This window comes from Mastigoproctus giganteus, chromosome 7, assembly GCF_048544385.1.
Source record: "Mastigoproctus giganteus isolate SK-2022 chromosome 7, ASM4854438v1, whole genome shotgun sequence".
Classification (NCBI taxonomy): Eukaryota; Metazoa; Arthropoda; class Arachnida; order Uropygi; family Thelyphonidae; genus Mastigoproctus; species Mastigoproctus giganteus.
The window spans coordinates 61,813,127-61,838,151 of NC_143581.1; the positions used below are offsets into that span (position 1 = coordinate 61,813,127).

General features: G+C 38.6%; 1 protein-coding gene across 1 annotated transcript in view; it reads left to right on the plus strand.

Moving 5' to 3' along the window:
* The window catches only part of LOC150082954 (putative ATP-dependent RNA helicase TDRD12), a 180,325-nt gene extending 159,474 nt beyond the window's left edge, over positions 1 to 20,851 (plus strand). Inside the window, exons 13-14 of the mRNA XM_090378334.1 lie at positions 11,512 to 11,566; positions 20,679 to 20,851. Of these exons, the coding sequence (XP_090234460.1) occupies positions 11,512 to 11,566; positions 20,679 to 20,827 (204 nt within the window). The 3' untranslated portion in view covers positions 20,828 to 20,851. The remainder of the gene's footprint in view (positions 1 to 11,511; positions 11,567 to 20,678) is intronic.
* The last annotated feature ends 4,174 nt before the right edge of the window (positions 20,852 to 25,025 follow it).

Below are 25,025 nucleotides of genomic sequence, written 5' to 3' on the forward strand. Positions count from 1 at the left end.
AAAGTATGAACTGAAGTCACCAGTGCAGAAACTGCTTTGTGATGTATTGGAAAAAATTATTGATGGAGGTGGCTATTCAATGCAGCAAATTTTTAACACTGACGAGACTGCTCTGTATTGGAAAAAATGCCGGATTGAACATACAATGCCATGTTTCCAGGCATCAAAAGATAGGGCCACGCTTTTGCTTGGGGCTAATGCAGTGGGAGATCACAGATTAAAACCACTGCTTTTGTACCATTCTGGAAATCCTTGTGCATTTAAGGGCAACAATAAAGCTACCCTACCCGTGCATTTCCGATCGAACCAGAGAGCATGGATAACAATATCTTTCTTTGAGGATTGGTTTAAATGCTGCTTCATTCCTGAGGTTGAAAAATATTGTAAAGACAACGACGTTCCTTTCAAGGTTTTGCTATCTATTAGATAGTACTCCTGGACATCCTACGCAAATAGATGATTTCAATTCGAACATAAGTCATATTTTTACCACCGAACACAACTTCACTCATCCAGCCTATGGATCATTAGCATTAGCATTAACATTAGTAGAGGCATTTGATGCAAGAAAGCAAGCTTATGCAGCATCAGCCAAAAAAAAAAAAAAAAAAAAAAACCCACTTTCACTTCACCCCTCTGTTCGTTCAAAATACCTGTCCAGCTGAGCCTTAAACTTATTTAGGCTATCAACCTCCACCACAAGGGATGGAAGTCTGTTCCACCAACCAACCACCCGCTGGCTAAAGGCAAATTTCCGCACGTCTATCCTACATCTGTCTTTCCTCAATTTGAATTTATGCCTCTCAGGTGATTTTTCTGAGCTAGAGGAAGAATCCCATCAGCATTGAGCATGCTTAAACCATTCAAGGCTTTATACACCTCTATCAGATCACCTCGCTGGTGCCTAGTCTCCAGACACTGTAATTTGCAAAACTTAAGCCTTTCTACGTAAGAGCACCCCTTTGTTCCATTCACTAATCTTGTTGCCCTTCTCAGTACTCGTTCCAGCAGCTCTACATCCTTCTTGAAATCAGGCCTCCAGACCTGTATACAGTACTCTAGGTGTGGCCTGACCATTGCCTTATACAATGGAATAATCACCTCCTTATCTCTGCTGGAAAAATTCCTGTATATCATTGACAATACTCCATGAGCTACTCTTGCAGCCCGTCTGCACTGCTCAGAGAACTTCATATCTGCCTGCACAACCACCCGTAAGTCCCTTTCATTCTCTACCACTGCCAGTGTAGTACCACAGAGTTGATACGTTGCTCTGGGGTTGCTTTTCCCATATGTAGTACTTTACATTTGTCAAGTTAAACTTCATTTGCCACCTCTCAGCCCATCTGCTCAACCTTTCCAGATCCTGTTGCAGCAGCATAGTGTCAGTAGTGTCCTTGACAACCCTGCCAACCTTTGTATCATCTGCAAACTTGGACATTAAGCTTGATATACCATCATCAATATCATTTATAAATACAGAAAACAATAATGGACCCAACACTGAGCCCTGAGGGACTCCACTAATAACATTAGTCCACGATGAGCAGTGTCCATTGATTACCACTCTCTGTCTTCTCCCCCTCAACCACCCCTTTATCCATAGCAGCAATTTGCCTCCAATGTCACACTGCTCCAATTTGTGTAGCAGTCTTCCATGTGCAACAGTATCAAAAGCCTTTCTAAGATCCAAGTATATAATATCAAAGTTATTCCCTGCATCCAGCTCTTTTGTGACTGCATCATAGTATCCAATCAAGTTGGTCAGGCAAGACTTCCCCTTAACAAAACCATGCTGTGTCTGAGCTATAACTGAAGTCTTGTCTAAATGATCCTGCAGTGCTTCTTTAACCAGTGCCTCCATTAATTTTCCTGGAACAGAAGTTAAGCTCACAGGTCTATAATTACTTGTGTCAGCCTTTGATCCTCCTTTGTGAATTGGGGATTTCCAGTCTATGGGTACCCGGAAGCTCTCATAATTATGGCTAAGGGTTTGCTTACTTCCTTTGCTGCCTCCTTTAATATAACTGGATAGATCCCATCCACCCCGAGTGCCTTTCTTGTGTTTATCTTCAACAGTTTCTCCTCCACTTTACTCCCATTTATTTCAAGATTCTGTAGCTTACTGCTAGAGTTGAATACACCTCTGGCATTCCCCTTGCTGAATAACCCCTCATGTGTGAATGTTGATGCAAAATATTCATTTAGTTTGTTAGCTACCTGAGCAGGATCATCAACAGTTGACCCATCAATATCAAGTGGACCAATCTGATTCATCCCCTTCCTTCTAGAGTTTACATAAGTAAAGAACTCTTTGCTGTTTTTCTTTGCATCCCTTGCCAAGGATTTCTCGTAATCTGCCTTCGCCTGCCTAACCTCCTTTGTAACTTGGTTGCATATCAACTTGTATCTATCATAGGCTTCTGTGTCATGTGTTAATTTGTAAGTATCCCATGCATTTTTCTTCTCTGCCATATGCCTCATTAGTTCATCTGACATCCATTTTGGCCTAAACCTTGAACAATATTTCTTAGTTGGTATGTAAAGCCTAGTAGCTTCCAAGATAAGTTCTTTGAATGCTTCCCATTTTGAATTTGCTGTTGGTAACATCATCAGTTGGTCCCACTGTATAGAATTTAAATACTGTCTCAGTCCATCGTAGTCGCCTTTACGGAAGCAATAACCCTTCCCTTTACCCCTAATGGTAGTTACCTCTTTGAGTAAATCCCACTTCAGCACACTGTGATCACTGCCACCTAGTGGCTCATTTATCTGCAGATTCTTAATGCATGAAGAATCACTGCTGATAATCAAATCAAGAGTATTACTCCCTCTAGTTGCCTCCCGAACATGCTGATGTAGAAAACAATCATCCAATAAATCCACAAAAGCCCTGCTAGTGTGTGAGTAACCAGCCCCCAAATTCCAGTCAATATCTGGGAAATTAAAATCTCCCATTATAAGACTCTCTGATTTACTGGCCCACTCTATTTCCCTGTACAGTTCCTTATTATACTCATCAGAGTCATTAGGCCTATAGCACACTCCTACTCTCAATTTTGATCTCCCAATGCTTATGTCACACCAAACTGACTCAACACTGCACTGTCCGGTGATGTCGACTGGCTTCGCTTCCTTGGTTTTTATGTGTTTCTTAATTAATAGCAGAACCCCTCTCCCTTCCTATCCTGTCTATCCTTTCTGTAGACGTTGTACTCCCCAAATTGCAGTTCTGCATCTCTTATATCTGTGTGACACCACGTCTCTGATATCCCAACAATATCTGCCTTTGATGTTTTGAGCAATTCCTCAAATTCATAAAATTTATTTACTAAACTCCTAGCATTGGTGTACACGCAAGTATACCTGCACCTGTTTCTATTCTTAGCTACCCTAACACAACCCATGTGTTTACTTGTACCGCAATGGCTCCCAGCAGTCTCTGAAATACCATGCATCTTGTTTTTCAGGCTTCTGCTCATTCTAATAGAAGCAGTGAAAGAATCTCTTTCACCTCTGCCAGTGGCTACTGTCAATCTATTGGTCTTTGTGGGTGTTATTTCGGTGTTATCAGGGTGTTATTTCGAATTTAAAAGCATAATATTTATGCAGAACATTTGCTCAGGCATTGTCTGCTGTAGACAGCGAGAAAAATTTTATGTTAAGAGACTTTTGGAAATCTTAGAATATTTACCAATGCCATCTTAAACATTAATAAGGCCTGGACAGAAATTACTAAAAGTTGTTTAACTCCTTCCCGGAACATTTTTTTCCCGAAAATGTACCTTAACGGATCACTTTTTTTTAATTTTACAGATTAAAAGTATGCATCATGCGAATACTCGTTGTATAGTTTTTTTTTTTTTTTTTTGTGTCATTTATTAATTTTTTCGTAGAAAATACATGGTAGTAATTAACCCATTTGAGCTATCCCGAGTTATCTCGGGTACGCCAAAAAGTGTGCAAATTATACAGATTTTTTTAATAAATTAGCGCTTGAGCTAAAAGAAAGGCACAGAAAAAGTCTTCATTACTCATTATATAAATAAATTTAAAAATCAAGTGGAACGCACAAGCAGTAATCGTGAAATAACTACATTCTGACACATGGCCGCCACAAGTGGCCTGGGGAGGTAAGTGTTGCTTACGGGCAGAAGTTCAAGAGGGTGCCGAAATATTTTTCGATATTGTTTTTGTGAATTATTTTCGTGGGTTCAGTGTTCTGCATTTAGGATGGCAAATTATATTTTGCTTACTGGCGGCACAGGAATGCGCGATACTATTCTGACATTGCTGTACAATATAAGTAAAATGAAAGCCAGTCGTTTGCTGCGAGGCCTAAGAAAATTCTGAGAAAACTCAGGATTTACCTGAAAAAATTAGACAGATAAATACCAGAGAAAATACGTTTCAGTCCTAAATTTGGAGGTATTATTGTTTGCTTCGGGTATTATTGTATCCCGAGATATTTCGTGTATGTTCCAAATAACTTTTAAACCTAAATACAAGATATCTCGGGATAATCTTTGAAGGGGTTAAATGGCACATGGAAGAAAATATGTCCAGGGCACGTAAAAGACTTTGAAAGGTTTGAAAAAGACGAATCTTATGAAGAGATTACAGATAAGATTGTAAAGGTTGCTGAGCTACTTCACTTGGAGGTTGATGCCAAAGGAGTTAATAGAGAAAAAAGAGAAGGAATTATCTAACGAAGAACTTATTGACTTGCAGGCATCGATAATGAAAGAAGAAAATGCTGACGAAGCTCAAGATGAACCGAGTGAGGAGCCGAGAAGCTTCATCACCAGAGAGATGGCAATGGCATTTCGGGAAATTGCATCGGCAATGGCAAGTTTTGAGATGATCCTGACAGCGAACGAGTCTTAAAAGTTAACAAAGGGGTGAATGATATGCTTGCTTGCTGCAAAGAAATCTACAATGAAAAGAAAAAAAGCCACTGCTAGTCGTCCATTAATATATTCTTTTTTAAGGTTGAGCTGCCAACCCTTTCTAAATCTCCACAGCAGCGTACTTATCAGCTGAAGACGTTGATTCTGGCAACAGTGCTCAGAGGTAAAACTTACTGACATTATGCCTGTCTCCTCTCTCTTTTTTTGTAATTTTATAATTTGAAATTTTTTTTAAATTGCACGCTTTTTATAATTTTTCCTGTGCATGAGAAAAAAAAATTGAATAAATAATTCTATTTACATGTTCGTCGAACATTTCTTTTTTGATTCAATTAATTCAGTAAGCACAGTTGCAAGTGCTGTACAAGCATGGGGGAAAATTCCGACTTACGTAGCGTTCTGAAGAACGCAACCCTTACATAAGTCGGGGATTTCCTGTCGTGTGTTTGTATTCTTAGGATGGTGCATGTGAGAATTGCGTTGGTACATATCATAAAATAATGCATATCTACGAGGGTGGTTCAATAAAGAATCGCCCTTACCTACTTCCACATATCGCAGAGTAATGATATTTTGTGTGTAGCATCATACATATCTCTGTACCAAAGGCATAAAATTTCAGCCCTGTGTATTAATTTATTTTTCTCTTACAGAGCTGAACGTGCGACGAAGTAGCATCATGGACAAAGTTGAAGCCAGAACTGTAATCTGTTCGTTCTTGAAGGGGAAATCTCCTATAGAAATCCTCGAGGAGATGACTGATTTATATAAGGATGAAGCCCCATCCTATGGCATTGTGAAGCACTGGCATAAACAGTTTAGGTGTGGTCGGACATTGGTAGAATCTGAGCTCATTTCAGGTCATCCTCATTCAGCCATCGATGACAGCACAATCAGAAAAGTGGAGTCGTTAATCATAGAAGATCACTGGATATCTGTGCATGAATTGTCCCAGGAGGTGAAGATTTGTGTGGGCTCTGTTGAAACAGTCCTTCAAGACCAACTCAACTCCATTTACAGAAATTGAGTGCAGGATGGATTCCCCGATTATTGACTGGTTTCCAGAAGGCTGATCGACAACAGAAATCACAAAAGTTGTTAGCCCTGTGCCAAAAAAATGAAGACTTTTTCTCTCATCTAATCACTCAGGATGAAAGTTGGATACACCATTTCGACCCTGAAAGTAAAAAGCAGTCCATGGACTGGCATCATGGTTCCCCAACCCTCAAGAAGGCAAGGGTCCGAGCATCAGCAGGAAAAGTCTTGCTGACAGTGTTTTGGGATGAGAAAGGCTTATGTAATAATGACTGATTACCTGCCGAAAGGTTGAACAATTACAGGTGCCTATTATGCCAATTTACTCACAAAATTATGGGAGAAAATCAAAACATGTAGGCATGGCATGCTGTCCAAAGGTGTGAGAATGCTTCAGGACAATGCCCCAGTTCACACTTCTGAAATGGCAACAACACAAGCGGCCAATTGTGGATGTGAAATACTGCCCCATCCAGCCTACTCACCCGATCTTGCACCATCGGGCTTCTTCTTGTTTCCTTCCCTGAAATCATTTCTTGAGGGGGGGGGAACCACTTCCCTGATGATGAGACACTCATTTCTGCAACAGAGTCATGTTTCAAAGACCAACCTCCCACTTCTACAATAACGGTATCTGTAGCCTCATCCATCTATGGGAAAAATGTGTAAATCTGCATGGTGGCTATTTAGAGAACTAAAACCTTTGCCAAGAATCAACAGGCTAGCATGTGCAGGTAGGTCAGGGAAATTCTTTGTTGAACCACCCTCGTGTATCACTCCTATTTCCCCTCCCCAAACTAACAGTTTCCTTGAAGTCTCCTCAATGGTATAGGCAAGGATCCTTTCACTGCCTTCATTGAAATGTACTGTACCCCTTCTGCCTACTACAGCAGGCCATGTTGATTTTTTTTTTTTCCCTTAAATGGGGAGGACTTTCAGCACATTCCCTCTTTTTTTTTTGTGCCTGACTAGGATTGTAGACACACATTTTCTGATCTAACTTACGATATTTTTTCATGTGTGGTCCTAGATTTATCCGAGAAATCATTAGTTTGTGTGTAGTTAGCATTAGTTGAGGCATTAGCATATGATGCAAGAACGGAAGCTTACAGCATCAGCCACAAAAAAAAAAAAAAAAAAAAAAATCTTTCCCATTTCACCCATCTGGTCAATCCAAATGTTTGTCTAGTTCAACCTTAAATTTATTTAAGCTATCAACTTCCACAATAACAGATGGAAGTCTGTTCTAACAATCAACTACCCATTGGCTAAAGGCAAACTTCCTCACATCTATTCTACAACTGTCTTTCCTCAGTTTGAATCTATGCTCCCTCAGTTTCTTAGTCTGAGCAAGCAGAAGTATCCCATCAGCATTAAGCCTGCTCAAACCATTCAAAGCCTTATACACCTCACAGGTGCCTAGTTCTCCAGATGCTGCAACTTGCAGAACTTAAGCCTTTCTTCATAAGTGCACCCCCTTTGTTCATCTAACCAATCTTGTTGCCCTTCTCTGTACTCGTTCTAGCAACTCTGCATCCTTCCTAAAATGAGACTTCCAGAGCTGTATACAATACTCAAGGTGTGGCCTGACCATTGACTTATACAAAGGGATAATCACCTCCTTGTCTCTGCTAGCAAAATTCATATATATCATTGACAAAACCCCATGACTTGCCCTGGCAGCCTGTCTGCATTGCTCAGAAAACTTCATATCTGACTGCACAATTACACCCAGGTCTTTTTCATTCTCCACCTCCCTGAGTGTAGTACTACAGAGTTGGTACATTTCTCTTGGGTTACTGCTACCCATATTCAGTACTTTGCATTTGTCAAAGTTAAACTTCAGTTGCTACTTCTCAGCACATCTGCCTAATTTTTCTAGTTCCACTTGCAGTAGCATACTGTCGTTAGTGTCATTAACAACCCTGCCAATCTTTGTATCATCTGCAAACTTGGATATTAGGCCTGATATGCCTTCATCAATATCATTGATAAATATACAAAACAACAATGTGCCCAGCACTGAACCCTGGGGAACTCTGCTAATAACATTAGTCCATGTAGAGCAGTGTCCATTTATTACCAATCTCTGCTGTCTCCCACTCAACCATCCCTTTATCCGTTGCAGTAGCATTGCCCTTAATGCCATACCACTCCAATTTGTACAGCAGTCTTCCATGTGCAACAGTATTAAAAGCTTTCCTGAAATCCAGCTATATGATATTAAAATTATTTTTAGCATCCAGTTCCTTTGTGACCACATTGTAGTATCCAATCAAATTGGTCAGACAAGGCTCCCCCTTTACAAACCCATGCTGCGTCGGAAATATTGCTGCTGTCTTGTCTAGGTGGTCCTGTATCACCTCCTTAATCAGTGACTCCATTATTTTCCCTGGAACAGAAGTTAAACTAAGAGGTCTATAATTATTTGTCACCCTTTGAACCCTCTTTGTGAATTGGAGATACATTTGCACATCTCCAGTCCATGGGTACCTCCCCTGACTCTAAGGATGCTCTCATAATTATGGCTAAGGGTTTGTTTACTTCCCCTGCTGCCTCCTTCATTATAATTGGATAGATTACATCTGCCCTAGGTGCTTTTTTTATGATTAACTTCAACAATTTCTTATCCACTTTGCTCTCAGTTATCACAAAATCACTTAGCTCCCTTTTAGAGTTTGTTAAACTTCTGGCATTCCCCTCGTTGAATAACTCCTCATGTATGAATGTAGATGCAAAATATTCATTCAGTTTATCAGCTACTTGAGCAGGATCATCAATAGTCGAACCATCTATGTTAAGTGGACCAATCTAATTCATCCGCTTCCTTCTAGACTTTACATAAGTAAAGTCTAGAAGAAAGCAGATGAATTAGATTGAACTCTTTGCTGTTTTTCTTTGCGTCCTTTGCCAAAGATTTCTCGCAATCTGTCTCCGCCTGATAATTTATATGCATCCCATGCATTTTTCTTCTCTGCCACGAGCCTCATTAATTCATCTGACATCTATTTAGGCCTGAACCTTGAACAGTGTTTCTTAGTTGGTATGAAAAGCCTAGATTATGTCCCTGAAAGCTTCCCATTTTGAATTCACTGTTGGTAACCTCATCAGTTGATCCCAGTCTATAGAATTTAAAAACTGTCTAAGACCTCTGTAGTCACCTTTACGAAAACAAAAACCCTCCCTTTACCAATGATCCTAGTTACATCTTTAAATAAATCCCACATCAGTACACTGTGATCACTGTTACCTAGTGGTTCCCTTATCTGCAAATTCCTAATGCATGTGTCATCTCTGCTGATAATCAAATCAAGAGTATTATTCCCTCTGATTTCCCCTGGAACATGTTGCTGTAGAAATCAATCCTATAATCAATAAATCCACAAAAGTCTTGCTAGCGTGCAAGTGACCAATCCACAAGTTCCAATCGATATCTGGAAATTTAAAATCTCCCATTACAAGAAATTCTGTTATACTCGCCCATTCTATTTCTCTGCATAGCTGTTCATTGTACTTATCAGCGTCATTAGGCCTGTAACATACTCCTACTCTCATTTTCCCTTTCCCAGTGTTTATTTCACACCAAATAGACTCAACATTGCACTGTACACCCCCCCCCCATGTCACCTGGATTCACTTAGATTTTGTGGGTCTTAACTAATAGCATAACCCCTCCTGCCTTCCTACCTGCATGTCCTTTCTGTTAGCATTGTACTCCCCAAATTACAATTTTGTACTGCTTATATCTGTGTGACACCATGTCTCTGATATCCCAACAATATCTGCCTTTGATGTCTTGATCAGCACTTCAAATTCATCAATTTTACTTACTATACTTCTAGCATTAGTGCACATATAAATATACATGCACTTATTCTTACTGTTAGTTACCCTAACACAGCCCGTGTATTTACTTGTTTCATGATGACTCCCAGCAACTTGCTCTTTACAATAGAAGCAGTGCAAGAATCGCTTCTGCCTGTGGCTACCATTAATCTTTTAGTCTGTGAATCCCTGCAAACTAGCAGTTTTCCGACCCCTAACACTGCATCGGTAGCATCAGCAAATATTCTTTCACCCTTTGTATTTAAGTGTATTCTACCCCATGAGCCTTGCACAATCTCTCCAGGGCTGAATTGATTAACAAGGCTCTCATCATATACTCCCTCCTATTGTGTCTGGGCACAATTGCAGATCCTTTCAAATTTAACCCTTACTCGCAACTTTTTTTCAGCATTGACCTGTACTTGTTAAGTAAATCTGCAGATGTCTTACTCTTAAGGCCATTATTGCCAACATGTACAACAATATCAAATTTTGTGCCCTTAAAAGATGATATCTGCTCTACAAAGTCATCAACTTTTGCCTCTGGCAGACATACCTTGGTCCTGTGCCACCTATCGCTTGTGCATACTATATTCCCCGTCTCCCTGACAATAATTAGTTCCTGTGGGACCAGCGCACTCTGCCTTGGAGATTGCCACTGTGTTGCCTGATGCACAGGAGTGATCCCTGCCATTGAGTTGTGCAGCTGAGAGCTTGATGGGGCCCCTCGTATTAATTTCTTCAAAGGCATTTACCCTACACCTCAAACTCTCATAGACTCCCATCACTACGCTGAGTTGGTGCCTAATTTCTTCACAGTCTCTGCACCTAGCACACACAAAGACATCCTCCTTGGTAGATCATGTCCTGTTCTAGACAGGTCTGCAAACATTTCACATTTTGCGCATTGTTTTAGACTGTGATGCGTGGGAGAATTGCCCCCTTCGGTTCTTCCACGAGCCACAGCACTGACTATTCCGTGAACGCTGCTTTGCTGCTCTAGTCTGGGTCATGATTCCATTTAAGTATAATTTAATTAACAAAGAAATTTAATAAGATTAATAAATTTTATTGATAATACTATACTAATCTAACAGATTTCTAATACACTGCTAAGTATTTCGCTATCTAGTTTTACATTAAACCTTACAGTATTCCATATCATATAACAATGGCAGAAAGTTATGAACATAAAATCTATGGACACTAAGTATTAACTTTCAGAATCACTATCTAAATTCAAAATAAACCACAGAGCTTGGCTAGAACTATAAAGCTGCTTATAGAAAATAATTTAGTATAGTTAATGTTATTAGTTCCCATAAGAATAGTAATGTTCTGTTTAGATCCTCATAAAAACTGTTGGTTTCGTTATCAAAAGTTTTCTCCTGCAAACACACTCTGCTTCTGGTCCACCTATCTGTATAACAAAAAGCGTTATCAATTTTCGTGACAATAATCTCTCAATAAAGCAATCCCTTTAGCCAGAGCAGTATGTACCGGACATTATTTTCTGAAGCCCAAATCACGTGTGCAATGCTTGGCTAATCACTAGATACTCAAGTACCTAATGAATTTTCAGGAAGCCCTTGTGCACTAAACTGCTAATACAACAGAAATATTAGCAAGAGATATAGAAGCATTTTATGCTAATTTTGGTTTGCACATTTTTAAATTATTTATGTACTTGAAAGAACAATTATTATTTTCTGATGTGTAAATTGTGTTATGTTCAACATAGGTTCCATACATCAGAGCTGACTTTGATCACTTAGAAACAGATTCAGACACAGAAGGTAAGAAACTAAATATTAATATGTGTTTAATATACCTTAGAAATTTGTTTTAAAGTTGTATAAGGATTGCATTATATTATGTGCTATAAATAAATAAATATCAGTACTAAGACTGGATCCAGGAACAATATGAAGATTGCTCAAAGATAAACTGAATTCTTGATGTGTTGGTAGTGTTGACTATAAGTTTCTGTTGTTCTGATGAAAGTTTGATTGTTTGTGTGTTTGGGAGGTGAGAGGGAGAGAGATTATGAGACAAGCAATTAGACCTCATCTCTATTTCTGTTGACAGGATTGTTATTTTCTGTTTATGCTCCAGAACTGCCAAGTGTGATCAGAGGAATCTACAAGAGACTTCAAAAATGTTATCATATGGGTTTCAACATGTGTTGTGTGTGTGGGTGGCAATGTCTCAAATTTTTTATCTTTTTTATTACTGGTATTTACTAGTATTTTTTATTTATTTACTAGTATTTTCTACTAGATTAATTTTAAAAAAAAATTTTTTTTTTTAAAGAAGTTATTGTTTTGGTATATATATATGTATATATATATATGTGTATGTGTCAGCAATTCTATTGTCAAGGAAATAGAAAATATATTGTGCAAAAAGGATAGGTGAAATAGGATATCTGCCATAGTCAAAAGTTGATGACGTTGTAGAGCAGATATTATCTTTTAAAGGTACACATTGGCACTAATGACATTAAGAGTAAGAGATCTGCAGACTTACAAAAAAAGTACAGGGTAACATTGAAAAACAGTCGTGAGTTAGGGTTAAATTTGAAACTGTCTGCAGTTCTACCCAGACACGGTAGGAGTAGTATATGATGAGAGCTTTGTCAATCAATTTGGCCCTGGAGACATTGTGCGAGGCTCGTGGGATAGAATTTTCTCATCGTGGTCTGTGCTTGTTAACTGGAGAGACTGATTTTACAAGGATAGGGTACCTTTAAATACAACGGGTGCTTTCATAACTATATTTGCTGATGCTATCGAGGCAGTATTAGATGGGTCGAAAAACTGCCAGATTGCAATTTTTCCCCTATACACCAAAACTCTCACACATTGCTGTAAAGCATATTATATGCTTTACAGACGAAACCATGGTGTATAGGGGGAACCCTCGAGACCGCTTGAAAAACAAAAATACTTTGTCCTTTCTATACACATTGCTCTCCCCATATTCAAATTCTGCATCCCTTATATTTGAGTGACACCACTTCTCTGATATCCCAACAATGTCTGCATTTGATGTCTTCACCACACTTCAAATTCATAAAATTTATTTGCTATGCTCTGCAGGGGTGAAAGTGATTCTTGCGCTATTGGAATGAGCAGCAGCCTGAAAAGCAAGGTGACAGGGATTTTAAGGACTGCCGGGAGTCATGGTGGAACAAGTAAATCATGAGCTGTATTAGGATAACTAAGAGTAAGAACAGGTACATGTATACTTGCATGTACACCAATGCAGAGCATAGCAAATAAAAAACTGTATAGAATTTTAAAAACTGTCTCGGACAGTTTTTAAATTCTATACAGTGTGACCCAAGTGATGGTATTACAATCAGCAAATTCTAAATGGGAAGCATTCAAGAAATTAATCATACTTTAATCATATAAAATTAATCAAAATACTGTTTGAGTTTTAGGCTTAAATGAATGTCAGATAAACTAATGGGACTTGTGGCAGAGAAAGGATGCATATAAATTATCAGGGGACATAGAAACCTATGGTAGATATAAAGTAGTCTGTAATCAAATCACAAAGGAGGTTAGAAAGCAGAGAAATCTTTAGCAAAGAAATACAATAAAGACTTTACTTATGTAAACACTTGAAGGAAGAGGATGAATTAAATTGGTGCACTTGAAATTGAACACTCGACTGTTGATGATCCTGCTGACAAACTGAGTACTTTGCATCTACATTCACACGTAAGAAATTCTGTAGGGAAGGAGATGCCAGAAGTTTATCAAACAAACAGAGAGCTAAATGATTTTGTAATAATTAAGAGGAAAGTGGGAGAGAAATTAAACAAGGAACTTTGGATGTGATCTATCCAAGTATATTAAGTGAGGCAACAAAGGAGGTAAGCAAATCCTTAACCATAATTATGAGAGCATCCTTTGATTCAGGGGATGTATCCCCCCCCCCCCCAGATTGGAAACATGTGAATGCATTCCCAATTCAAAAAAGGGGATCGAAGGGTGACACAAGTAATTACAGACCTGTTAGTTTAACTTCTGTTCCATGGAGAATAATGGAGTCACTTTTTAAAGAAACAATGTAGGACCATGTAGACAAGACTTCAGTTATACTTCAGAAACAGCTTGGGTTTGTTAAGGGGAAATCTTGTCTGCAATTTGATTGGATACCATAATGCAGTCACAAAGGAACTCAATGAAAAAATATAATTTTAATATCATATACTTTGACTTCAGGGAGGTTTTTGATATTGTTGCACATAAAAGACTGCTGTTCAAATTGGAGCAGTGTGGCATTAAGTGAAATTTGCTGCTGTGGATGACGGGGTGGTGACTGGGAGAAGACATAAAATGGCAATCAGTGGACACTGCTTTTCATGGATTAATGTTATTAGTGGAGTTCATCAGGGTTTGCTGTTGGCCCCATTGGTGTTTTCTATATTTATCAGTAATTATTGAAGGCATATCAGGTTAATGTCCAAGTTTGCAGATGACACAAAGGTTGGCAGGGTGGTTAATGACAGTAATGAGGGAAGGTATGCTACTGCAACAGGATCTAGAAAAGCATAACCCCTCCCCCCTTCCTATCCTGTCTATCCTTTCTGTAGACGTGCAATTTGGGGAGTACAACGTCTACAGAAAGGATAGACAGGATAGAAAGGGGGGAGGGGTTATGCTATTAGTTAAGAAACACATAAAAACCAAGGAAGTGAAGCCAGTCGACATCGCTGGACAGTGCAGTGTTGAGTCAGTTTGGTGTGACATAAGCATTGGGAGATCAAAATTGAGAGTAGGAGTGTGCTATAGGCCTAATGACTCTGATGAGTATAATAAGGAACTGTACAGGGAAATAGAGTGGGCCAGTAAATCAGAGAGTCTTATAATGGGAGATTTTAATTTCCCAGATATTGACTGGAATTTGGGGGCTGGTTACTCACACACTAGCAGGGCTTTTGTGGATTTATTGGATGATTGTTTTCTACATTAGCGTGTTCGGGAGGCAACTAGAGGGAGTAATACTCTTGATTTGATTATCAGCAGTGATTCTTCATGCATTAAGAATCTGCAGATAAATGAACCACTAGGTGGCAGTGATCACAGTGTGCTGAAGTGGGATTTACTCAAAGAGGTAACTACCATTAGGGGTAAAGGGAAGGGTTATTGCTTCCGTAAAGGCGACTACGATGGACTGAGACAGTATTTAAATTCTATACAGTGGGACCAACTGATGATGTTACCAACAGCAAATTCAAAATGGGAAGCATTCAAAGAACTTATCTTGGAAGCTACTAGGCTTTACATACCAACTAAGAAATATTGTTCAAGGTTTAGGCCAAAATGGATGTCAGATGAACTAATGAGGCATATGGCAGAGAAGAAAAATGCATGGGATACTTACAAATTAACACATGACACAGAAGCCTATGATAGATACAAGTTGATATGCAACCAAGTTACAAAGGAGGTTAGGCAGGCGAAGGCAGATTACGAGAAATCCTTGGCAAGGGATGCAAAGAAAAACAGCAAAGAGTTCTTTACTTATGTAAACTCTAGAAGGAAGGGGATGAATCAGATTGGTCCACTTGATATTGATGGGTCAACTGTTGATGATCCTGCTCAGGTAGCTAACAAACTAAATGAATATTTTGCATCAACATTCACACATGAGGAGTTATTCAGCAAGGGGAATCCAGAGGTGTATTCAACTCTAGCAGTAAGCTACAGAATCTTGAAATAACTGGGAGTAAAGTGGAGGAGAAACTGTTGAAGATAAACACAAGAAAGGCACCCGGGGTGGATGGGATCTATCCAGTTATATTAAAGGAGGCAGCAAAGGAAGTAAGCAAACCCTTAGCCATAATTATGAGAGCTTCCAGGTACCCATAGACTGGAAATGTGCAAATGTGACCCCAATTCACAAAGGAGGATCAAAGGCTGACACAAGTAATTATAGACCTGTGAGCTTAACTTCTGTTCCAGGAAAATTAATGGAGGCACTGGTTAAAGAAGCACTGCAGGATCATTTAGACAAGACTTCAGTTATAGCTCAGACACAGCATGGTTTTGTTAAGGGGAAGTCTTGCCTGACCAACTTGATTGGATACTATGATGCAGTCACAAACGAACTGGATGCAGGGAATAACTTTGATATTATATACTTGGATCTTATAAAGGCTTTTGATATTGTTGCACATGGAAGACTGCTACACAAATTGGAGCAGTGTGACATTGGAGGCAAATTGCTGCTATGGATAAAGGGGTGGTTGAGGGGGAGAAGACAGAGAGTGGTAATCAATGGACACTGCTCATCGTGAACTAATGTTATTAGTGGAGTCCCTCAGGGCTCAGTGTTGGGTCCATTATTGTTTTCTGTATTTATAAATGATATTGATGATGGTATATCAAGCTTAATGTCCAAGTTTGCAGATGATACAAAGGTTGGCAGGGTTGTCAAGGACACTACTGACACTATGCTGCTGCAACAGGATCTGGAAAGGTTGAGCAGATGGGCTGAGAGGTGGTAAATGAAGTTTAACATTGACAAATGTAAAGTACTACACATGGGAAACAGCAACCCCAGAGCAACGTATCAACTCTGTGGTACTACACTGACAGTGGTAGAGAGTGAAAGGGACTTGGGGGTGGTTGTGCAGGCAGATATGAAGTTCTCTGAGCAGTGCAGATGGGCTGCAAGAGTAGCTCATGGAGTATTGTCAATGATATACAGGAATTTTTCCAGCAGGGATAAGGAGGTCATTATTCCATTGTACAAAGGGTACTAGGAAAGTTTTGCAATATGACACAACAATGAATCACAGGAAGCTGCTTGTTGCTGCATTTTGAGACATGTTCATACTTGCATAGTAGCCGCCACGCCAAATCGATGGGCTCAGTTATTCATTAGTAGTGAGAGTGTAAAGTGCTTGCAATGGCATCGTGGTCACGAAATGAGATAAGGACAGTTTTGCGGTATAATTTTGTGCATGGTTTAACCATAGACCAGTGCTTAGAAGAAATGACTCTTGCACTAGATGATGACTGTCCACATCGTACAACGATATTCAGGTGGTATAGAGAATTCCAAAGGGGAAATTTCACTCTGGAGGATTCTGAGAGGCCGGGAAGGCCACGAACGTCAGTTACGGAGGAAAACGTTACTGCTGTGAGGAAAATGCTTGACGAAAACAGGCGGGTGACCTACCAACAGATAGAGGATACTTTGGGCCTAAATGCACCAGCAATTCGTCCAATTCTGCAAGATCATTTGCACGTGAAGAAACTTTGTTTTCTCTGGGTGCCGCATCAACTGATTGAAGAGCAGATGACACGACGTGTGACTTGGTGCCGGGTGATGTTGAAAAAGTTTGATAAGGGACAATCTCGGTATGTGAACAACATCGTGACAGGTGACGAGACTTGGCTGTACTATTACGATCTGCCGACCAAGGCTCAAAACAAAGTTTGGGTCTTTGATGATGACGACACACCCGTAATTGTCAGAAAATCCCGATCTGTAAAGAAGAAAATGATAGCTGTATTTTTCAAATCGAGTGGAATTGTGGAACGTGTCGTTTTGGACACGCAGAAGACAGTCACAGCTAAGTGGTATACTGAACAATGCCTGCCTAAAGTCATTGGATCTATGAAGAACCTGCGGCCAAAGTCAAGAATGGACACTTGGTACCTCCATCACGAAAATGCTCCAGCTCACCGCGCCAAAGCCTGCACCGAATATTTGACCAGGACAGGACTGAAACTTCTCGAGCACCCTCCCTACAGTCCAGACCTTGCTCCCTGCAACTTTGCACTGTTCCCGCATGTGAAAATGAAGCTAAAAGGGAGGCGGTTTTCCAGTGATGAAGACCTTCTACGGGCTTGGGACAACGAGTGTGCTTTACTCCCTAGTGAAACTTGGCAGAACTGGTTTAAAGATTGGTTTTGGAGGATGGAGAGATGTATTGAATTTAGAGGAAATTACTTTGAAAAAATTAAATAAACAAAGCTGTATTGCAAAACTTTCCTAGTACCCTTTGTATAAGGCAATGGTCAGGCCACACCTAGAGTACTGTATACAGGTCTGGAGGCCTCATTTCAAGAAGGATGTAGAGCTGCTGGAACGAGTACAGAGAAGGGCAACAAGATTAGTGAGTGGAACAAAGGGGTGCTCTTACGAAGAAAGGCTTAAGTTTTGCAAATTACAGCGTCTGGAGACTAGGCACTAGCGAGGTGATCTGATAGAGGTGTATAAAGCCTTGAATGGTTTAAGTATGCTCAATGCTGATGGGATTCTTCCTCTAGCTCAAAAAAATCACCTGAGATGGCATAAATTCAAATTGAGGAAAGACAGATGTAGGATAGACGTGCGGAAATTTGCCTTTAGCCAGCGGGTGGTTGGTTGGTGGAACAGACTTCCATCCCTTGTGGTGGAGGTTGATAGCCTAAATAAGTTTAAGGCTCAGCTGGACAGGTATTTTGAACGAACAGAGGGGTGAAGTGGAAGTGGGGTTTTTTTTTTTTTTTTTTGGCTGATGCTGCATAAGCTTGCTTTCTTGCATCAAATGCCTCTACTAATGCTAATGCTAAAAGTTAGATGGTTTGAGAAATGGCAATTGATGTTTAACATTGACAAATATGCATATGGGTAGCAGTAACCCCAGAGTAACATACCAACTGTGTGGTACCACACTCATTGTATTACAAAATGAAAATGATCTGGGGATAATTGTGTTGACAGGCTGCCAAGACAGCCCATGAGGTTTGTCAACAATATATAGGAATTTTGTTAGCAGGGATAAGGAGATGATTATCCCATTGTATAAGGCAATGGTCAACCCATTGCCTTATAGACTAGGTACTTGCGAGGTGATCCGATTGAGGTGTTTAAGAGTTTGAATGGATTGCGCAAACTCAATGCCAATGAGATTTTTCCTCGTGCTCGGCTTGCTCAAACCATGCACATGAGGGGGCATAAATTTAAACTGAGGAAGGGCAGTTGCAGAATAGATGTGCAGGAGTTGCCTTTAGCCAGCAGGTTGTTGGTTGCTGGAACTTCCATCTGTTGTTGCGGAAGTTGATAGCTTAAATAAATTCATGGAAAACTGGGCAAGTTATTAGATTGAATGGCTAGGTGAAATGAGTTTTTTTTTGTAATATTGTATAAACTTGCTTTTTTGGTCATTTGCTTCTGCTAATGGTAATATATTAATTTTGTTATCACTGGTAATAAGGGAAGAATACCTTAAGATGGTTTGTGTTCAGTTCAAAAAATAAATAAAATAAAAGACTAATTTGAAATTGTATATATTTCTGCCTTCAGTTTCTTTTCTTGGACGTTTTGATCTCTCCACGTACAAGGAAATACTTTCAGTCTTGGTTTATGTTCACATTAAAGATGACCCTTAATATTGTTTTTAAAGTTGCTAAAATTGTTTTACTATAAATAACATCACCAAAAAAGGTGAATTAGCTATTTATTTAAAACTTAAGGCACCATTATTACATCTGTTTTAAGACTTACTGGTCTTTCATATGATGATGATGGCTAACAAACTTCCATCAACCAGTGAATAATGTATCAAGTCTAAATATGGAATAAAAACTTCTAAGGCTAATAAAATCCTTTGCAATTAATGAAGTTATAATGATGCCTAATGTACAAATTTCAGTTTGTCTTAATATTCAACTGTATAGTAATTATGCACTTAAACAATATCATAGTTTGAATTTTACATAGCCAGGCTTCTGCCGTAAATTTTATTAGTTGAAAAAGTACGCCTTTTGACATTTCTCATTGTGTCACAACTGGATCATCAGCTCTTATACCTTTGGGTAGCTACTCACTCATGAATATGAGGCCAAATAGCTTTGAAATGGTGCTGTTTGGGTGGTGGTAGTACTCAAATGAAAATAAGTAATAGTAGACTTCTGTAATGGGAAAGTGTTATTTATTTGAAGTGTAAGGGGAAGATAATTCATGAAGGATTTTGCAATATGAGAAGTTATAATAATGATACCTAATGTACAAACTTTGGTTTTCTTTAAATTCAACTAATGATCCAATTACATTAAACAGTGCCACAGAAAAACTTCTGATTTATCACATAAAGAAGTTTATTACTTTCAACTGTTAATACCATATTTGTTATATTTCATTGCAGGTGCTCAAATAATCTGAAAATTGTACACATTTCTATATACAAGTTTTTAAAGTCTGCATACAAAGGTATCCAAGACAGAAGAAATGTATGCAAAGTGTATCTGAGACAGAAGTCTTGGATATGCTTTGATTTTGTCAAAGACAGAAACCAGCTTTTGCCTTCTGGCTAATTTGGGTTGATTTGTGAATAACAGTGTTATCCGTAACATGAGTTTAAACCCAAGCTTTTGAGTTTTGAAAGTCTCTCTCTCTCTCTCTCTCTCTCTCTCTCTCTCTCTCTCTCTCTCTTGTTGTTATTGTTTTTGGTTTTTAGGAGCATTAGCAACTAAGGCCATATTGCTCCGGGATATGTGGTGATCATTCCCTGACCTTTCTGCATCCTCCGTATTTGGTGGTGGCGGGCTCGAACCCCGGTCTAATCAAGAAACGTGTGCTATGCACTGCTGCTCCTTCCCACCTGGCTACGGAGGCGCCTCTCTCTCTCTCTCTTAGTGGGGGCTCTAAAATATCTCCAAGCTAGAAATTGAATGTAGAAATGCAGACAATTTTCAAATTACTTCACTGCCTGCATTGAAATATAACCATGCAGTTTTTACTGCTTTAAAAATAGACTATTATTTCACAACTAAGTACTCTTCACTACTCTCAAAATATAAGTTTTTGTACATATTGCATGAAATAAGTAAAATGTTACTTGGTAGCAGTTAGCTGAATTATTTTCCTGCTAATAAGCATCTAATTATTGTACAGGTGAAGAGATTCTTCCATTTGATCCTGATGATTCTGATGCCAATTCTCCTGCTGTTACCTTAAACAGTGATAATGAAGACAAAGAAGAAAATGATGAATACAAATGGAAAGATCTAATAGATCCACATGATCCATACAGCCTAATATAATTGAGAGTTAAATTTTTAATGATCAACAAGGAGACTTAAACACTGATTTCTTTTAATTCCTGAGATGTGCGTTTTACTCTATTTATTTATTTTTATTATTTATAATAATAATTATAAAATTATTATTATAAATAAAATAAATTATTTATTTATTTTTTTTGTACATGTATTTTAATGGTGAGTCTAGATACAGAGAACCTGCCATTTTTATGCTTACATATTGATTTGTGATATCCCAGTTTGTGGAATGTATTTAAGGTCACCACTATTAAAACTGATTTGTAAGGCACATCATTGCACCAAAAATATTGCATGTGAAAAATACATAATAGTGCTAACTTATGTTATGTTACTTATGCTTAAGTGTTATATGGTTTTCAAGGTTGTTATTGCTCAAGTTATTTTGATGCTATTAGAATTTAAACTAATTCTGATGATGTCAAAATAATCCCAATTATAGTTTAATAAATAACAGTATACTGTAATTATCTTTTCCTCTGATATTATATTCCATAACTGCTTCTGTTTTTAAGAAAATCAACCCATGTTTTATCTTTGATATAAAAGCATTATCTTTCAGTGTAGTTACCCATCTTTGTATATAGATTTTTTTTTTTTTTTTTTTTAAATCTTAATTACAGCTAAAAGTGGAAGTTATGTAAATTTTGTCTTGGGGGAGGGGGGGAGGTACTTGTAAATTTTGATAGGGAACATGCAAATGTTATGGATGTAGGACATTTTAAAGAATGGCAACAATACTATAGCTGTGATGTTTCCGTTGCTTTTCATTTGATTTTGTACTGGTTATATTTTTGAATTTTATTACATAATACATTTGAAACCTGTAATTAACTTCATTTTATAAACCCATTAAACAAAGTACTGTTTTGCAGTAGTTATTTGTATGTGGAGTTTGACTTGGAGGTAGTATAAGTTTTACCAATAATGACTTTTAACCATTGATCATTTCTGCCTGGACTTCATTATATACAAGCAAAGAGAAATTTTATATCTTTTAACATGATGATGATATCATTTGATAATTGATATTGACCATGTTGTTTACACAAGTTGTTGGAATTATACTACTTTGGCTATCCCAGTAGACTGTTGGATTAATGCATTTATTTGTTAACTCCAGCTTGGGCTAGGTAATATAAGGTAGTATCAAAATTTAAAACACTCCTTTGATGGTGTGTATATCTGGGCTGTGCACATTATGACAAGAGCTATTAATCTATGGACCAGTGATGCCTAGTTATTTTTATCCTTTACCATCTTTGCAGATAGTGTTATGTCTCTAATATTCTAAATGGTTTTGTATTTTTGTTTTAAATTACTGTAGAGCTGCTGTATCTGTATTTTTGATAAAACACTTATATAATTACCATCTGTGAAAGGCCTTTCTCACTCTTATATAATTACCATTTGTGAATGGCTTTTCTCATTTCATAATCTCTTTCATTTCATAATCTCTTGAATTGTTGCAAAACTAGACAGTTAAACTGGTTGGTGATTTGATTCATTTAATGAATGTGTTCTTTGGTCTACTATGTGTTTCAGGTATCTCCACAGCATTCTGAATTCTCCTGTTAGATACTTTCAGAATAGTTAGTATGTTTTAAGAGAAAATGCCTCTTCAAATTATTTTTTGGTGTTGACAAGTTTCTCATTGCAGATAAGACAAAGGAATCACAGCCAGACTTGAATGTGAAAGATTCAGTACATTTATTTTTGAATCTTAATTTTCTTTAATTTGTGAAATCATTCCAAATTTGTTATATCAGTTTTATTTCATATTTAATTGTGATGTTGATTTCTTTCTTAACATTCACATTAACTGTACACAAATTTTGCAAGCTTACATTCCCCGAAAAGAATCAAAAGACAGCTAGATGATTCTCTCAAAACAAGGATAGGTTATTCAGATAAGGTTAGAGATTTTTAATGTTAAAGTTGTGCAAAACATCCATAGAGCTGCAGATGCCATTCCAGGCTAGGCAAAACAAAAAACTGAAAGAATAAAAACATTGCTAGGGTATACTGTACTACCATTGTTGATAAAGGAAATGTTTCACTTTTTATATATACAGTGGTACCTCGGTATACGTCCTTAATCCGTTCCAGATCCTTGGACGTATACCAAACGAATTTTTCCCATAAGAAATAAAGGGGAAATGATTAATCCGTTGCCATGAAAAAAAATCCTGTGGTTATTGGCATATTATACATTGATGGGGTTGTATAAAATAATTTAAACACTGCTTAATACTAAAATACATGAATACAAAAGCAATTAGATGAAATAAATGAAAATTTAACAAACTTTAATTTTCTCTTTTCTGTCTCTTTTCCCTACTTGGACCTGGTTGAGGATCACCAAGTTTGACGTTTACTAAAAATCTGTCCAAAGAACTTTGCTTCTGCCTTCTCCTCAGGATGTTTTGGAAATGTGACATTGTCTGGTCATTCCAGACAATGCTATTATGGCTTGTTTGGGCTTTGTTGGGGTGGTACTAATCTGCAAAGTTTTTGACATCCATCCATTTGGCAAAGATTTCCTTGATTAATGAAGTAGGGGCTTCCTCTATCTCCTCCTCCTCCTCCTCCAAGCCTTAAGAGAGTGTATCCATCTTAGTCTTGTGCTCCTCAGTGGTCAGCTCTTCCCTGTGCCCCTCCATCACTCACATCCAGACCCATGGACCTGCCCAGAGAGACAATATCCTCCACTATAGGCACAGCCTCAAAGTCCCTTTCAGTCACTGCTTCTGGCCACAAATTCCTCCAAGAAGAGTGCATTGTTCTGTAGGAAACTTCCTGCCAGGCTTTGTCAATGAGGGATATGCAATGGACGATAGTAAAGTGATCTTTCCAAAACTATCTCAGGGTTAATTCTGTGTCAGGGGTCACTTCAAAGCACCTCTGGAATAGTGCTGTAGTGTAGAGTTTCTTGAAATTACTGATGATCTGCTGGTCCATGGGCTGAATGAGAGGAGTCGTGTTAGGGGGAAGGAACTTTACAGTGATGAAGTCAAACTCCGGCAGCACATAGTCCTGCAAGCTTGGAGGGTGAGCTGGAGCATTGTCCATTATGAGGAGGGCCTTTAGAAGCAGGTTTTTCTCCTCTAAATAACTTTTTACACTTGGCCCAAACATAACATTAAACCACTTGTTGAAATATTCTCTGGTTGTCCAAGCCTTGTTGTTTGACCTCCACATCACAGGTTACTGAGTTTTCTGCACGTTATGTTTCTTAAAGGCCCTCGGGTTTTCAGAGTGGTAGATCAGTAGAGGCTTCAGTTTGCAATCCCCACTTGCATTGCCACAGAACAAGAGAGTGGCTTGTGCCCTGGCAGTGCCTTCTCCTCTTGTGTAATATAGGTCCTGTTAGGCATTTTCTTCCAAAACAGGCCTGTTTCGTCACAATTAAAAACTTGTTGGGGAACAAAACCCTCAGCCTCCCCAAATTCCCCAAACTAACAAAATCATTGGTGGCATCTTTTATCAGCACTGGCTCCCTCTCCATGCCTCACAACACTGTGAATGCCAGTCCTCTTCTTAAAAATGATCAAACCAGCCATGGCTGGCTTTAAACACTTCACTTTCTTGGCTCATTCCTGCCTTGTTTTTCAAAAGATCGGCATGCATCAGTTTTGCCTTTTCGCAAATCATTGCCTCCCATATGCTGTTGCTAGCACACTGTTTTTCTGTTATCCAGATCAAAAGCGATTTCTCAAAATGCTCTAATGTCCCTAATCTTTGTTTGGTGATCGATTTCACCCCCTTCGCAATGTTAGCAGATTTAATAACGTCTCTGTTTTTCACAATTATAGATACCATCGTTCTCGGCATACGGTATGTAGCAGCCAAGTCCCGAATACGCATGCCACCTTCATACTTTTTCAACAATCTCTTTTTTCACCTCCATGGTGATCCTAACCATTTTCTTCGTTGCTTGGCTCTTCTCATTAACTTTCCTAGAACTCATGGTTAATGAATTTCAAAAAATTTATGCGAAAAAACACAAAATCACGTGAAAATTCACAGAGTTATAGCACGGGTTGTTCACTGAATGGTAGAAACTGTCGTACGCTCGTGGGCAGTCATGGCAGAGATGCCAGATCTTACCCCCTCTCCAAAAGCCGAATTCAGTCGATCGAGGATGTAAACGTGCACTGTGTGCGATACATTCTCGGTC